The following is a 17500-nucleotide window of genomic DNA, read 5'->3' as shown; positions in this document are numbered from 1 at the left end:
GGTCAAGAGGCTCACGTGGTCCAGAGGCTCATGTGGTCCAGAGGCTCACGTGGTCCAGAGGCTCACGTGGTCAAGAGGCTCACGTGGTCAAGAGGCTCACGTGGTCCAGAGGCTCATGTGGTCCAGAGGCTCACGTGGTCCAGAGGCTCATGTGGTCCAGAGGCTCATGTGGTCCAGAGGCTCACAGCTGGTCCAGAGGCTCATGTGGTCCAGAGGCTCACGTGGTCCAGAGGCTCACGTGGTCAAGAGGCTCACGTGGTCCAGAGGCTCACAGCTGGTCCAGAGGCTCATGTGGTCCAGAGGCTCACGACATCAACCGTGAGACGTTTGTTTTACGTTTGCATTTCTTTAGACGACAGTTTTAGCCAAAGTCTTCACATGCGACTCAGCTTCAGTCCAGCTTCAGTCCAGCTTCAGTCCAGTTTCAGTCCAGTTTCAGTCCAGTTTCAGTCCAGTTTCAGTCCAGCTTCAGTCCAGCTTCAGTCCAGCTTCAGTCCAGCTTCAGTCCAGTTTCAGTCCAGTTTCAGTCCAGCTTCAGTCCAGCTTCAGTCCAGTTTCAGTCCAGCTTCAGTCCAGCTTCAGTCCAGCTTCAGTCCAGTTTCAGTCCAGCTTCAGTCCAGCTTCAGTCCAGCTTCAGTCCAGCTTCAGTCCAGTTTCAGTCCAGTTTCAGTCCAGCTTCAGTCCAGCTTCAGTCCAGCTTCAGTCCAGCTTCAGTCCAGCTTCAGTCCAGTTTCAGTCCAGTTTCAGTCCAGCTTCAGTCCAGCTTCAGTCCAGCTTCAGTCCAGCTTCAGTCCAGCTTCAGTCCAGTTTCAGTCCAGCTTCAGTCCAGCTTCAGTCCAGCTGAAACGCTCTCTTAACTCAAGTGTGAAATAACCTCTCAGTGCCTGGAACGCAACATTTGGACCATTCAAGAGAACGAACATTTTGTCTTAAGTTTCTATGGCAACAGTTTTTTGTTTTTTTTTCATCAAACAGGTCAGTTCAATATTGTTTCGCTGTCCATGGTGCTGAACCCTCTCTTCAATCTTCTTCTGTTCTCCACCTGTTTTGCAGCCCTGGTTTAGTCCTGGTTTAGACCTGGTTTAGTCCTGGTTTAGACCCGGTTTAGTCCTGGTTTAGACCTGGTTTAGATCCGGTTTAGTCCTAATTTAGACCCGGTTTAGACCTGGTTTGGACCTGGTTCAATCGTTGTTTAGTTCTGGTTTAGTCCTGGTTTTTGCCCCTTTTCTCCTCCTGTTTTCTCCCCTCCCTCCCCCCTCGCTCCTCCCCTCCCCTCCCTCCCCCCTCTCTCTCTCTGGTTCTTGATGGTCTTGTGGTTCTGCTCGGTGGTTTAGTGCTGAATGATGAAGGGACATAAAGATCAGTCTCTGTCGTGGTGCGTTAAGGTGTGTGTGAAAAAGTGACACTCTCCTCCATCAGCGTGAGAGGATGCAAATGGAGCACATCAGTCCTAATTCAGTCCTGGTTCAGTCCTGGTTCAGTCCTGGTCCGGTCCTCATGACAGAAGATAAAGGTGTTTGAGCTGTCCACGTCTGATAAGAACAGACTGATGTTCTGTGAGTTCAGATTTGCACAAACGTCCAGAGGGAATTAAAAAAATAGAAGAATGCAAAGCAACAGATGCATTTACGATCGTTGTCAGGGTTTGGAATATCGCGGACCCAGAGTCGAACCCACAACCTCCGACTGAGAAGAGTGGAACCCACAACCTCCCACTGAGAAGAGTGGAACCCACAACCTCCCACTGAGAAGAGTGGAACCCACAACCTCCCAGTGAGAGGAGTCAAACCCACAACCTCCCACTGAGAAGAGTCGAACCCACAACCTCCCAGTGAGAAGAGTGGAACCTACAACCTCCCAGTGAGAGGAGTCGAACCCACAACCTCCCACTGAGAAGAGTCGAACCCACAACCTCCCAGTGAGAAGAGTCGAACCCACAACCTCCCACTGAGAAGAGTCGAACCCACAACCTCCCAGTGAGAGGAGTCGAACCTACAACCTCCCACTGAGAAGAGTGGAACCCACAACCTCCCACTGAGAGGAGTCGAACCCACAACCTCCCACTGAGAGGAGTCGAACCCACAACCTCCCACTGAGAAGAGTGGAACCGACAACCTCCCACTGAGAAGAGTGGAACCCACAACCTCCCACTAAGAGGAGTCGAACCCACAACCTGCCACTGAGAAGAGTGGAACCCACAACCTCCCACTGAGAGGAGTCGAACCCACAACCTGCCACTGAGAGGAGTCGAACCCACAACCTGCCACTGAGAAGAGTGGAACCCACAACCTCCCAGTGAGAGGAGTCGAACCCACAACCTCCCAGTGAGAGGAGTCGAACCCACAACCTCCCACTGAGAAGAGTCGAACCCACAACCTCCCAGTGAGAGGAGTCGAACCCACAACCTCCCACTGAGAAGAGTCGAACCCACAACCTCCCACTGAGAAGAGTCGAACCCACAACCTCCCACTGAGAGGAGTCGAACCCACAACCTCCCACTGAGAAGAGTCGAACCCACAACCTCCCAGTGAGAGGAGTCGAACCCACAACCTTCCACTGAGAAGAGTCGAACCCACAACCTCCCACTGAGAGGAGTCGAACCCACAACCTCCCACTGAGAAGAGTCGAACCCACAACCTCCCACTGAGAGGAGTCGAACCCACAACCTCCCACTGAGAAGAGTCAAACCCACAACCTCCCAGTGAGAAGAGTGGAACCCACAACCTCCCACTGAGAGGAGTCGAACCCACAACCTCCCACTGAGAAGAGTCGAACCCACAACCTCCCAGTGAGAGGAGTCGAACCCACAACCTCCCACTGAGAAGAGTCGAACCCACAACCTTCCAGTGAGAGGAGTCGAACCCACAACCTCCCACTGAGAAGAGTGGAACCCACAACCTCCCACTGAGAGGAGTCAAACCCACAACCTCCCACTGAGAAGAGTGGAACCCACAACCTCCCACTGAGAGGAGTCGAACCCACAACCTCCCACTGAGAGGAGTCGAACCCACAACCTCCCACTGAGAAGAGTCGAACCCACAACCTCCCACTGAGAAGAGTCAAACCCACAACCTCCCAGTGAGAAGAGTGGAACCCACAACCTCCCACTGAGAGGAGTCAAACCCACAACCTCCCACTGAGAAGAGTCGAACCCACAACCTCCCAGTGAGAGGAGTCGAACCCACAACCTCCCACTGAGAAGAGTCGAACCCACAACCTTCCAGTGAGAGGAGTCGAACCCACAACCTCCCACTGAGAAGAGTGGAACCCACAACCTCCCACTGAGAGGAGTCGAACCCACAACCTCCCACTGAGAAGAGTCGAACCCACAACCTCCCAGTGAGAGGAGTCGAACCCACAACCTCCCACTGAGAAGAGTCGAACCCACAACCTCCCACTGAGAGGAGTCGAACCCACAACCTCCCACTGAGAAGAGTCGAACCCACAACCTCCCACTGAGAGGAGTCGAACCCACAACCTCCCACTGAGAAGAGTCAAACCCACAACCTCCCAGTGAGAAGAGTGGAACCCACAACCTCCCACTGAGAGGAGTCGAACCCACAACCTCCCACTGAGAAGAGTCGAACCCACAACCTCCCAGTGAGAGGAGTCGAACCCACAACCTCCCACTGAGAAGAGTCGAACCCACAACCTTCCAGTGAGAGGAGTCGAACCCACAACCTCCCACTGAGAAGAGTGGAACCCACAACCTCCCACTGAGAGGAGTCGAACCCACAACCTCCCACTGAGAAGAGTGGAACCCACAACCTCCCACTGAGAGGAGTCGAACCCACAACCTCCCACTGAGAGGAGTCGAACCCACAACCTCCCACTGAGAAGAGTCGAACCCACAACCTCCCACTGAGAAGAGTCAAACCCACAACCTCCCAGTGAGAAGAGTGGAACCCACAACCTCCCACTGAGAGGAGTCGAACCCACAACCTCCCACTGAGAAGAGTCGAACCCACAACCTCCCAGTGAGAGGAGTCGAACCCACAACCTCCCACTGAGAAGAGTGGAACCCACAACCTCCCACTGAGAGGAGTCGAACCCACAACCTCCCACTGAGAGGAGTCGAACCCACAACCTCCCACTGAGAAGAGTCGAACCCACAACCTCCCACTGAGAAGAGTGGAACCCACAACCTCCCACTGAGAGGAGTCGAACCCACAACCTCCCACTGAGAAGAGTCGAACCCACAACCTCCCACTGAGAAGAGTCGAACCCACAACCTGATATATCAGATAAACGTTGGGCTTGAGCAGTTTTGTCTGACACTAAAAGACAAAACTGCGTTACTGCTTTACGGGTCAGATCTATGGAGCTGTGCTCGTCTTGTATCGCAGCACATCTGCTCCTTCTCGTCCACAGGCCCTCTGCACTGGACACACCCTCTTCACTGGACACGCCCTCTGCACTGGACACGCCCTCTGCACTGGACACACCCTCTGCACTGGACACACCCTCTGCACTGGACACGCCCTCTGCACTGGACACACCCTCTGCACTGGACACACCCTCTGCACTGGACACGCCCTCTGCACTGGACACGCCCTCTGCACTGGACACGCCCTCTGCACTGGACACACCCTCTGCACTGGACACGCCCTCTGCACTGGACACGCCCTCTGCACTGGACACACCCTCTTCACTGGACACGCCCTCTGCACTGGACACGCCCTCTGCACTGGACACACCCTCTGCACTGGACACGCCCTCTGCACTGGACACACCCTCTTCACTGGACACGCCCTCTGCACTGGACACACCCTCTTCACTGGACACGCCCTCTGCACTGGACACGCCCTCTGCACTGGACACACCCTCTGCACTGGACAGGCCCTCTGCACTGGACACACCCTCTTCACTGGACACGCCCTCTGCACTGGACACGCCCTCTGCACTGGACACACCCTCTGCACTGGACAGGCCCTCTGCACTGGACACACCCTCTGCACTGGACACGCCCTCAGCACTGACCACGCCCTCTGCACTGGACACGCCCTCTGCACTGGACACACCCTCTGCATTGGACACACCCTCTGCACTGGACACGCCCTCTGCACTGGACACACCCTCTGCATTGGACACACCCTCTGCACTGGACACGCCCTCTGCACTGGACACACCCTCTGCACTGGACACGCCCTCTGCACTGGACACGCCCTCTGCACTGGACACGCCCTCTGCACTGGACACACCTTCTGCACTGAATATGCCCTCGGAACTAGACACACCCTCTGCATCGGACACACCCTCAGCACTGACCACGCCCTCTGCACTGTACACGCCCTCTGCACTGGACACACCCTCTGCACTGGACACGCCCTCTGCAGCAGACACGCCCTCTGCAGCACACACGCCCTCTGCACTGGACACACCTTCTGCACTGAATATGCCCTCGGAACTAGACACACCCTCTGCATCGGACACGCCCTCGGCACTGACCACGCCCTCAGAGCTTTCAAGAACACGGTATTTGTGTTTGAGCCTAAATTATAAAACCTGCACAGTTGGAAATGAGGCTCCTTAAAACTGTCTGCAGTAGGCTAACGTTTATTAGCATAGCCACTAGCTTTAGCATTAGCTGCCAACGACCTGAAACAGCCTAAGTCTGGCGTGACCTCTAAGTCCACTGGTCCCTCCTGACCACAAGGGTCTTTGGGGGCGTGGCAGAAGAGGAGACAGCCCACAGTGAACATGCAGCTTCCCCCCTCCAGGTGGCAGTAGAGAGTGTCACTTCAGACCCCTGAACGGGACGGTTGTGTGGGACTCACCGAGGGCCCGGGGACCTGGCTCATGACGCAGCTCTCTCTCCACGACAGGTTCAGGCTGCGCAGGAAGTCGGGCTGGAGCGGGTGGGAGGAGTTGAGCATCGAGAAGCCCACGATGTTTGAGTGTTCGTCCACGACGCCGTCCAGACGCAGCAGAGGGAAGTCCTGCAGGACCGAGACAAACGGGCTCAACATCGAATGCCACCATTTCTTTATTTGACCAATACAAATATCTGAGAGCGACTTTATTTTGTTGAATTAATGTTTAAAGAGTCAAAAAAGTAGTTTATTTGTGTAAATTCTACATAAACTGAAATGAGTGTCCCTGGTGTGATGTCACTTCCTGTCCCTGGTGTGATGTCACTTCCTGCCATTTTCTACACATTTTTCAACGTTTTCTCCACTAATACCTGCTCGATCGGTGTAAAACTATCATTTATATGTACGACAGGTACAAACACCCCAAACAAAGTCAGAATTAGAATGAAATGGGCCCTTTAATATTAAGAGCCAACATTACACTTTAAAGGACACATTTGACGCAAACTGGATACGTCGCAGCTGTGTGTTTGTCATGTGTTTGTCACGTGTTTGTCACAAATTTGTTGCATATTTGTTGCGTGTTTGTGGCGTGTGTTTGTGGCGTGTGTTTGTCGCGTGCTTGTCGCCTGTTTGTCGCGTTTTTTGTGTGTTTGTTGCATATTTGTTGTGTGTTTGTTGCATATTTGTCGCGTTTGTCGCGTGTTTGCCGTGTGTTTGTCGCGTTCTTGTTGCCTGTTTGTCGCGTTTTTTGTGTGTTTGTTGCATATTTGTCGCGTATTTGTTGCGTGCTTGTCGCCTGTTTGTCGCTACTTCCATTTCCACGTCCTGAGGAAAACGACACTTCAAACGCGGCGTGTTTCAGAGCTCGTTCCCACAGGCCACGACTGCGCCACAAACACCAGATAAACAACGAGGGGGCGCGGCGGGCAGAGCGGGCGGGCGCAGCGGGGCGGGCGGGGCGGGTGCGGTGCCGTGGTGAGGCGTCCCGCAGAGAACACTCCAGCCTCGTTAACCGCATTGTCCTCCGCCGAACACAATCCCACAAAACGCCGAACACGCTTTGTTTTACACTTGAACCAGAGAAATAATCACCAAAGAAAAAGTGTCGTTTTCAGACATGTTTTTATGAGAAAATGTGACAAAAACATGCAAATCTCAAACTGAATTTTGAGGCTAAAACAAAGAAACTTTTCAACTCTGTAAAGTCTAAATTGTCGCTTATTTCTTTGTCATAAAGACTAAAAATCATTCACATTTAGATCTTAATGATTAAAAATGAATGATGACACTTCACATTTTTCGGCTTCATTTAGTCATTTTAAACACGCTGATGACATAAGTGACACATTTAAATTGTATTTAAGTTTTTCCTTTGGTTAAACAGATATTTAAATTCACTTATATCGTTTCCGCTTGAGTCGTGTTCATCTGCTTGTCCCCAGGATCATAAAGCTCGTTTCACAAAGTACTTAAAGCACGAGCTGGAGCAGCTTTAAATAATAACTCAGATTTATGGTTTCTATTATTAAAGCCGACGTTCACTTAACACGGCTGATTTATCCAGAGCTGCTGCCACGGCAACAACACCACACGCCTCTTTTACCGCTTAAAGCACCGAGTCAAAGCACCGAGTCAAGGCACCGAGTCAAAGCACATAGTCGAGGCACCGAGTCAAAGCACCGAGTCAAGGCACCGAGTCAAAGCACCGAGTCAAAGCACCGAGTCAAAGCACCGAGTCAAGGCACCGAGTCAAAGCACCGAGTCAAAGCACCGAGTCAAAGCACCGAGTCAAAGCACATAGTCGAGGCACCGAGTCAAAGCACCGAGTCAAAGCACCGAGTCAAGGCACCGAGTCAAGGCACCGAGTCAAAGCACCGAGTCAAAGCACCGAGTCAAAGCACCGAGTCAAAGCACCGAGTCGAGGCACCGAGTCGAAGGAGAGGGGGAGGAAGGGATGGGGTGAGGACAAGGCGAGGCGGGGCCTCACAGTGAACTCTGGCTCCGCCCTCAAGGTGAACCCTGGCTCCGCCCTCAAGGTGAACCCTGGCTCCGCCCTCACGGTGAACCCTGGCTCCGCCCTCAAGGTAAACCCTGGCACCGCCTTCAAGGTGAACCCTGGCTCCGCCCTCACGGTGAACCCTGGCTCCGCCCTCAAGGTAAACCCTGGCACCGCCTTCAAGGTGAACCCTGGCTCCGCCCTCAAGGTGAACCCTGGCTCCGCCTTCAAGGTGAACCCTGGCTCCGCCCTCAAGGTAAACCCTGGCTCTGCCTTCAAGGTGAACCCTGGCTCCGCCCTCACGGTGAACCCTGGCTCCGCCCTCAAGGCGTGAACCCTGGCTCCGCCCTCAAGGTGAACCCTGGCTCCGCCCTCAAGGTGAACCCTGGCTCCGCCCTCACGGTGAACCCTGGCTCCGCCCTCAAGGTGAACCCTGGCTCCGCCCTCACGGTGAACCCTGGCTCCGCCCTCAAGGTAAACCCTGGCACCGCCTTCAAGGTGAACCCTGGCTCCGCCCTCAAGGTGAACCCTGGCTCCGCCTTCAAGGTGAACCCTGGCTCCGCCCTCAAGGTGAACCCTGGCTCCGCCCTCAAGGCGTGAACCCTGGCTCCGCCCTCAAGGTGAACCCTGGCTCCGCCCTCAAGGTGAACCCTGGCTCCGCCCTCAAGGCGTGAACCCTGGCTCCGCCCTCAAGGTGAACCCTGGCTCCGCCCTCAAGGCGTGAACCCTGGCTCCGCCCTCAAGGTGAACCCTTTTTTTTGGTTTGATTTGAGAAAGTGAAAGTTGTGAAAGAGGAAGAAGAGAATGACACGCTTTTATTCACAAGAGTTTTACTGTTTAAAGAGAGAGAGAGAGACGGAAAGAGGGATAAGGAGATAAAGGGAGAGAGGGTAGAGTGAGAGAAGAGAGGACGGAATATAGGGAGGACGAGGTGAAAGGAAAGAAAGAAGGAGGGACAAACTATTACCCACCAGAGAAGGAGAGAGGGAGAGAGGGGAGACAGAGGGAGGGAGAGAGGGCGAGACAGAGGGAGGGAGAGAGGGAGAGAGGGGAGACAGAGGGAGGGAGAGAGGGGAGACACAGGGAGGGAGAGAGGGGAGACAGAGGGAGGGAGAGAGGGAGAGAGAGAGGGGAGACAGAGGGAGGCAGAGAGGGAAAGAGGGGAGACAGAGGGAGGGAGAGAGGGGAGACAGAGGGAGGGAGAGAGGGGAGACAGAGGGAGGGAGGGGAGACAGAGGGAGGGAGAGAGGGAAAGAGGAGAGACAGAGGGAGAGAGAGAGGGGAGAGAGAGGGAGGGAGAGAGGGGAGACAGAGGGAGGGAGAGAGGGGAGACAGAGGGAGGGAGAGAGGGGAGACAGAGGGAAGGAGAGAGGGGAGACAGAGGGAAGGAGAGAGGGGAGACAGAGGGAGGGAGAGAGGGAGAGAGGGGAGACAGAGGAAGGGAGAGAGGGGAGACAGAGGGAGGGAGGGAGGGGAGACAGAGGGAGGGAGAGAGGGGAGACAGAGGGAGGGAGAGAGGGGAGACACAGGGAGGGAGAGAGGGCGAGAGGGGAGACAGAGGGAGGGAGAGAGGGGAGACACAGGGAGGGAGAGAGGGCGAGACAGAGGGAGGGAGAGAGGGGAGACACAGGGAGGGAGAGAGGGCGAGAGAGAGAGGAGACAGAGGGAGGCAGAGAGGGAAAGAGGGGAGACAGAGGGAGGGAGAGAGGGGAGACAGAGGGAGGGAGAGAGGGGAGACAGAGGGAGGGAGGGAGGGAGGGAGAGAGGGGAGACAGAGGGAGGGAGAGAGGGGAGACAGAGGGAGGGAGGGGAGACAGAGGGAGGGAGAGAGGGAAAGAGGAGAGACAGAGGGAGGGAGAGAGGGGAGACAGAGGGAGGGAGAGAGGGGAGACAGAGGGAAGGAGAGAGGGGAGACAGAGGGAAGGAGAGAGGGGAGACAGAGGGAGGGAGAGAGGGAGAGAGGGGAGACAGAGGGAGGGAGAGAGGGGAGACAGAGGGAGGGAGGGAGGGGAGACAGAGGGAGGGAGAGAGGGGAGACAGAGGGAGGGAGAGAGGGGAGACACAGGGAGGGAGAGAGGGCGAGAGGGGAGACAGAGGGAGGGAGAGAGGGGAGACACAGGGAGGGAGAGAGGGCGAGACAGAGGGAGGGAGAGAGGGAGAGAGGGGAGACAGAGGGAGGGAGAGAGGGGAGACACAGGGAGGGAGAGAGGGCGAGAGAGAGAGGAGACAGAGGGAGGCAGAGAGGGAAAGAGGGGAGACAGAGGGAGGGAGAGAGGGGAGACAGAGGGAGGGAGAGAGGAGAGACAGAGGGAGGGAGGGAGGGAGGGAGGGGAGTGCTAATGTGCCGCGGAGCAGACGGGACGAGACAAGGACGGAGGAGACGGAGACAGGAGACGACCCCGAGTTCTCAAAGGACCAAAATGAAGGACGCAAAACGGCGTTTGTCCCAAAAATATCCAAATGTGACGAGGCAGAGGACAGAAGGGTCCGTGCTCGCCCCCGCACAGAGCCGACGCGTTCTTTCAGTCATCCATTCATCCCAACGACCCGACAGAGAATTTACGCTCCACCGATCGTGCAGCAAAATGAGTCACAAAAAGGCATTTAGTCACGCGTGTGCTTCTGAGGCGTGTTCATAAAGACACACGTGTGCTTCTGAGGCGTGTTCACAAAGACACATGTGCTTCTGAGGCGTGTTCATAAAGACACACGTGTGCTTCTGAGGCGTGTTCATAAAGACACATGTGCTTCTGAGGCGTGTTCATAAAGACACATGTGCTTCTGAGGCGTGTTCATAAAGACACACGTGTGCTTCTGAGGCGTGTTCATAAAGACACACGTGTGCTTCTGAGGCGTGTTCATAAAGACACACGTGTGCTTCTGAGGCGTGTTCATAAAGACACACGTGTGCTTCTGAGGCGTGTTCATAAAGACACACGTGTGCTTCTGAGGCGTGTTCATAAAGACACACGTGTGCTTTTGAGGCGTGTTCATAAAGACACACGTGTGCTTCTGAGGCGTGTTCATAAAGACACACGTGTGCTTCTGAGGCGTGTTCACAAAGACACACGTGCTTCTGAGGCGTGTTCACAAAGACACATGTGCTTCTGAGGCGTGTTCATAAAGACACACGTGTGCTTCTGAGGCGTGTTCATAAAGACACACATGTGCTTCTGAGGCGTGTTCACAAAGACACACGTGTGCTTCTGAGGCGTGTTCATAAAGACACATGTGCTTCTGAGGCGTGTTCATAAAGACACACATGTGCTTCTGAGGCGTGTTCATAAAGACACACGTGTGCTTCTGAGGCGTGTTCATAAAGACACACGTGTGCTTCTGAGGCGTGTTCATAAAGACACATGTGCTTCTGAGGCGTGTTCATAAAGACACATGTGCTTCTGAGGCGTGTTCACAAAGACACACGTGTGCTTCTGAGGCGTGTTCATAAAGACACATGTGCTTCTGAGGCGTGTTCATAAAGACACATGTGCTTCTGAGGCGTGTTCATAAAGACACATGTGCTTCTGAGGCGTGTTCATAAAGACACATGTGCTTCTGAGGCGTGTTCACAAAGACACATGTGCTTCTGAGGCGTGTTCACAAAGACACATGTGCTTCTGAGGCGTGTTCATAAAGACACGTGTGCTTCTGAGGCGTGTTCATAAAGACACGTGTGCTTCTGAGGCCTGTTCATAAAGACACATGTGCTTCTGAGGCGTGTTCATAAAGACACGCGTGTGCTTCTGAGGCGTGTTCATAAAGACACGCGTGTGCTTCTGAGGCGTGTTCATAAAGACACATGTGCTTCTGAGGCGTTTTCATAAAGACACACGTGTGCTTCTGAGGCGTGTTCATAAAGACACATGTGCTTCTGAGGCCTGTTCATAAAGACACATGTGCTTCTGAGGCGTGTTCATAAAGACACACGTGTGCTTCTGAGGCGTGTTCATAAAGACACATGTGCTTCTGAGGCGTGTTCACAAAGACACATGTGCTTCTGAGGCGTGTTCATAAAGACACATGTGCTTCTGAGGCGTGTTCATAAAGACACGTGTGCTTCTGAGGCGTGTTCACAAAGACACGCGTGTGCTTCTGAGGCGTGTTCATAAAGACACGCGTGTGCATCTGAGGCGTGTTCATAAAGACACGCGTGTGCTTCTGAGGCGTGTTCATAAAGACACGCGTGTGCTTCTGAGGCCTGTTCATAAAGACACGCGTGTGCTTCTGAGGCGTGTTCATAAAGACACATGTGCTTCTGAGGCGTGTTCACAAAGACACGCGTGTGCTTCTGAGGCGTGTTCATAAAGACACATGTGCTTCTGAGGCGTGTTCACAAAGACACATGTGCTTCTGAGGCGTGTTCATAAAGACACATGTGCTTCTGAGGCGTGTTCATAAAGACACATGTGCTTCTGAGGCGTGTTCACAAAGACACATGTGCTTCTGAGGCGTGTTCATAAAGACACGCGTGTGCTTCTGAGACCTGTTCATAAAGACACGCGTGTGCTTCTGTGGCGTGTTCATAAAGACACGTGTGTGCTTCTGAGGCATGTTCATAAAGACACATGTGCTTCTGAGGCATGTCCACAAAGACATACACGTGTGCTTCTGAGGCGTGTCCAGGTGTGTTCTTACCATGGTGGTCAGGATGTACTTGTAGAAGGCCGTGGTCATCCCCAGCTCTTTGGCCTGAACACAAACGTTTGAGACATGACACAAGCAGCAGGTCCTTTAGGGCATAATATAAATGTCATCTGTCCTCGAGACCTAAAGAGAGACCTAAAGAGAGACTTAAAGAGAGACCTAAAGAGAAACTTAATGAGAGACTTAAAGAGAGACCTAAAGAGAGACCTAAAGAGAGACCTAAAGAGAGACTTAAAGAGAGACCTAAAGAGAGACCTAAAGAGAGACTTAAAGAGAGACCTAAAGAGAGACCTAAAGAGGGACCTAAAAAGAGACCTAAAGAGAGACCTAAAGAGGGACCTAAAAAGAAACTTAAAGAGAGACCTAAAGAGAGACCTAAAAATAGACCTAAAGAGAGACCTAAAGTGAGACCTTGCGTCTCCTTACGTCTCCTTGGGGCTCTCCTTGGGTCTCCTTGGGGATCCTTGGGTCTCCTTGGCTCTCCTTGGCTCTCCTTGGCTCTCCTTGGGTCTGTTTTGGTCTCCTTGAGTCTGTTTGGGTCTCCTTGGGTCTCCTTGGCTCTCTTTGGCTCTCCTTGGGTCTGTTTGGGTCTCCTTGAGTCTGTTTGGGTCTCCTTGGGTCTGTTTGGGTCTCCTTGAGTCTGTTTGGGTCTGCTTGGCTCTTCTTGAGTCTGTTTGGGTCTCCTTGGGTCTGTTTGGGTTATTTTGGGTCTGTTTGGGTCTGCTTGGCTCTTCTTGAGTCTGTTTGGGTCTCCTTGGGGTTAAAGCGCTTGCAGACTCAGAGGAGGCGAGTGATTTACGATGGGACCGAGCGTACGCCTCCTGCAGCTGTTCAGGTTCATATCAGATTTGATACGCCTCCTGCAGCTGTTCAGGTTCATATCAGATTTGATACGCCTCCTGCAGCTGCTCAGGTTCATATCAGATTTGATACGCCTCCTGCAGCTGCTCAGGTTCATATCAGATTTGATTCGCCTCCTGCAGCTGCTCAGGTTCATATCAGATTTGATACGCCTCCTGCAGCTGCTCAGGTTCATATCAGATTTGATACGCCTCCTGCAGCTGTTCAGGTTCATATCAGATTTGATACGCCTCCTGCAGCTGCTCAGGTTCATATCAGATTTGATACGCCTCCTGCAGCTGTTCAGGTTCATATCAGATTTTATGGATTTAAAGGAGGTTCAGAGGCTTTGATCTGATCCACCCTCCTCAGGGAGGCTGGGCGCTCACTAAGAGATGAGAGGGGGAGGAGCTCAGTCAAATGGGGGGAGCTCGGAGTAGAGCCACCGCTCCTCCAGGGCTCCTCCCTGGGGAGCTGTTTCGGGCATGTCCCACCGGGAAGACCCAGGACGCGCTGGAGGGACTATGTCTTTCTCTGGCCTGGGAACGCCTCGGGATCCCCCCAGAGGAGCTGGAGGAAGTGTCTGGGGAGAGGGAAGTCTGAGAGCCCCTGCTAAGACTGCTGCCCCCGCGAGCCGGCCCCGGAGAAGAGGAAGAAGATGGACATGTCTTCATTAGAGCCTGAATATTTTAGTGATAATGTCTCCTCACAGATCCCAGTCTGCTCTGAGACCTGGTTTAGTTCTATAGTTTGTCCTGGGTCAGACTTTACACTAGTTTATGCCTAAAGCTTTAGTGGTGGGAGGAACCCAGAGAACCAGGAGAACCCGGAGAACCCGGAGAACCCGGAGAACCAGGAGAACCAGGAGAACCAGGAGAACCCGGAGAACCCGGAGAACCAGGAGAACCCGGAGAACCCGGAGAACCAGAAGAACCCGGAGAACCCGGAGAACCCGGAGAACCAGGAGAACCAGGAGAACCAGGAGAACCCGGAGAACCAGGAGAACCCGGAGAACCAGAAGAACCCGGAGAACCAGGAGAACCCGGAGAACCAGAAGAACCCGGAGAACCCGGAGAACCCGGAGAACCCGGAGAACCAGAAGAACCAGAAGAACCCGGAGAACCAGAAGAACCCGGAGAACCCGGAGAACCCGGAGAACCCGGAGAACCAGGAGAACCAGGAGAACCCGGAGAACCCGGAGAACCCGGAGAACCAGGAGAACCCGGAGAACCAGGAGAACCCGGAGAACCCGGAGAACCCGGAGAACCCGGAGAACCCGGAGAACCCGGAGAACCCGGAGAACCCGGAGAACCAGAAGAACCAGAAGAACCCGGAGAACCAGAAGAACCCGGAGAACCCGGAGAACCAGGAGAACCAGAAGAACCCGGAGAACCCGGAGAACCCGGAGAACCCGGAGAACCAGGAGAACCAGGAGAACCCGGAGAACCAGGAGAACCCGGAGAACCAGAAGAACCCGGAGAACCAGGAGAACCCGGAGAACCAGAAGAACCCGGAGAACCCGGAGAACCCGGAGAACCCGGAGAACCAGAAGAACCAGAAGAACCCGGAGAACCAGAAGAACCCGGAGAACCCGGAGAACCCGGAGAACCCGGAGAACCAGGAGAACCAGGAGAACCCGGAGAACCCGGAGAACCAGGAGAACCAGGAGAACCCGGAGAACCAGGAGAACCCGGAGAACCAGAAGAACCCGGAGAACCAGGAGAACCCGGAGAACCAGAAGAACCCGGAGAACCCGGAGAACCCGGAGAACCAGAAGAACCAGAAGAACCCGGAGAACCAGAAGAACCCGGAGAACCCGGAGAACTCGGAGAACCAGGAGAACCAGAAGAACCCGGAGAACCAGAAAAACCCGGAGAACCCGGAGAACCCGGAGAACCAGGAGAACCAGGAGAACCCGGAGAACCCGAAGAACCAGAAGAACCCGGAGAACCCGGAGAACCAGGAGAACCAGGAGAACCCGGAGAACCCGGAGAACCAGGAGAACCAGGAGAACCAGGAGAAGAATCATGTTTTGCTTTGATGATGTCACTGTGGTGGTTATAAGGTTTTAAATGGTTTAGAATCTGTTTAGTCAGAGAATCATGAGGATTATGAACTATTCTGATGAATCATCGCAGCTGATCTTTAGCCCACAGTGATGTGAGGAGCAGGAGCAGGAGGAGGAGGAGCAGGAGGAGGAGGAGCAGGAGCAAGAGGAGGAGCAAGAGGAGGAGGAGCAGGAGGAGCAGGAGCCGGAGGAGGAGGAACAGGAGGAGGAAGAGCAGGAGCAAGAGGAGGAGATAAAGGAGGAGGAGCAGGAGGAGCAGACCTTGCGCAGGATGCTGTAGGACAGGGAGGCGCTGGCGTCGATGATGATCGTTGCCACTTTGTCGTCTCGGATCTCCTTGAGCAGAGGAGTCGGGTCCAGGTTCTCGTCCAACATCCGCACGGACAGCGTTTCCCGGGAGATGAGGAAGCGCCGCACCAGCTCCTCCAATCGCAGCAGGCCTGGAGCAGAAACAGGAAGTCACATGTTTAGAGGCGGAGTTAGCGCGGATCCTGCAGAACCAAACTCCAAGTGTTTAGTCTGGTTCTTATTTTAGACTCAGTTTATTCCCTCCTCCTGGTCTCAATCACACTCAGATCAGACCTGGTTTAGTCCTGGTTTAGTCCTGGTTTAGACCCAGTTTAGACCATGATTTAGACCTGGTTTAGACCTGGTTTAGACCCGATTTAGACCCTGTTTAGACCCGGTTTAGACCATGATTTAGACCTGGTTTAGACCTGGTTTAGACCCGATTTAGACCCTGTTTAGACCCGGTTTAGACCATGATTTAGACCTGGTTTAGACCTGGTTTAGACCCGGTTTAGACCCTGTTTAGACCCGGTTTAGACCCCCTTTAGACCCGGTTTGGACCCGGTTTAGACCTGGTTCACTCACACTCGGCCTTGGCACAGATCAGGCTGGTGGTGGGGAAGCCGAAGGAGCTGAGGATGGAGGCGATGGCCAGACTCAGGTCTTCGTTGCTGGGGTAAAGTGTGACGGAGGCGAAGCGGAGATACGGCAGCTTCGGCGTCTCTTCTGGACCGATCTTCACGTGAGGAATCTGACCCGAAAACACGGAAAACACGGAAAAAAGAGACGTTAAGTCCTTTATTCCCATGACCGTGGTTCATCAGGTTCTACACTCGCACATCAGACGTCTGAAGACACTGACCTCCTTCTCGCCGCAGATGTGACTGACAGTGGATGCAGAGGCGGGGCTGGAAGCGGGGCCAATCACAGAGACCACGCCCTTGGGCAGGATCTGACACACTGCAGGAGGTAAAACGAGAAAGAAGCACAAATGAGCCTCAGAAAAGAGACAGTTTAAAGGTGCCATCTTCCACCAGAGGGGGCGCTGTGTTTGTGTGAGACCACAGAGCGTCACATGGTCCAACGTGAGATGTATTATAAACACTGCAAATATGAATCCTTGGCGTTGTCTAGCGACATGCGCTTGTGTTTATTTCGCTTGTGGCGTTATTTAAACATGAAGCTCTGAAAGCTGAGTCGTGTTTCTGCTCGTGTTCAGATGTGTTGGTGCTGAGCGGAGGGTAAGACATTTAGATCACCGCAGACCTTTAGAGACCTTTAGAGACCATCATAGACATACAGAGACCTCCAGAGACCTACAGAGATCTCCAGAGACCTTCACAGACCTACAAAGACCTTCAGAGACCTTCACAGACCTACAGAAACCTTCAGAGACCTCCAGAGACCTCCAGAGACCTCCAGAGATCTCCAGAGACCTACAGAGATCTCCAGAGACCTTCACAGACCTACAGAAACCTTCAGAGACCTCCAGAGACCTACAGAGATCTCCAGAGACCTTCACAGACCTACAGAAACCTTCAGAGACCTCCAGAGACCTACAGAGATCTCCAGAGACCTTCATAGACCTACAGAGACCTTCAGAGATTTCCAGAGACCTCCAGAGACCTTCAGAGACCTTCAGAGACCTACAAAGACCTCCAGAGACCTTCACAGACATACAGAGACCCCCAGAGACCTCCAGAGACCCCCAGAGACCTTCACAGACCTATAGAGACCTTCATAGACCTCCAGAGACCTCCAGAGATCTCCAGAGACCTACAGAGATCTCCAGAGACCTTCACAGACATATAGAGACGTTCATAGACCTCCAGAGACCCCCAGAGACAT

General features: G+C 53.7%; 1 protein-coding gene across 1 annotated transcript in view; it reads right to left on the bottom strand.

Annotated features, from left to right (window-relative positions):
- The window catches only part of LOC140362230 (glutamate receptor ionotropic, kainate 5-like), a 76713-nt gene that overhangs the window by 42773 nt on the left and 16440 nt on the right, over nucleotides 1-17500 (bottom strand). The window contains exons 3-7 of the mRNA XM_072448324.1: nucleotides 16515-16612; nucleotides 16238-16403; nucleotides 15626-15804; nucleotides 12448-12501; nucleotides 5778-5939 (exon numbers count right to left, since the gene is read on the bottom strand). Coding sequence (XP_072304425.1) covers nucleotides 5778-5939; nucleotides 12448-12501; nucleotides 15626-15804; nucleotides 16238-16403; nucleotides 16515-16612 — 659 coding nt within the window. The remainder of the gene's footprint in view (nucleotides 1-5777; nucleotides 5940-12447; nucleotides 12502-15625; nucleotides 15805-16237; nucleotides 16404-16514; nucleotides 16613-17500) is intronic.

This window comes from Eucyclogobius newberryi, unplaced genomic scaffold, assembly GCF_026437365.1.
Source record: "Eucyclogobius newberryi isolate DKJ021-1_F unplaced genomic scaffold, fEucNew1.0.hap1 SCAF_16, whole genome shotgun sequence".
Taxonomy (NCBI): Eukaryota; Metazoa; Chordata; class Actinopteri; order Gobiiformes; family Gobiidae; genus Eucyclogobius; species Eucyclogobius newberryi.
The sequence above is the reverse complement of the archived record's forward strand: the minus strand, read 5'-3'. Positions and strand labels throughout refer to the sequence as shown.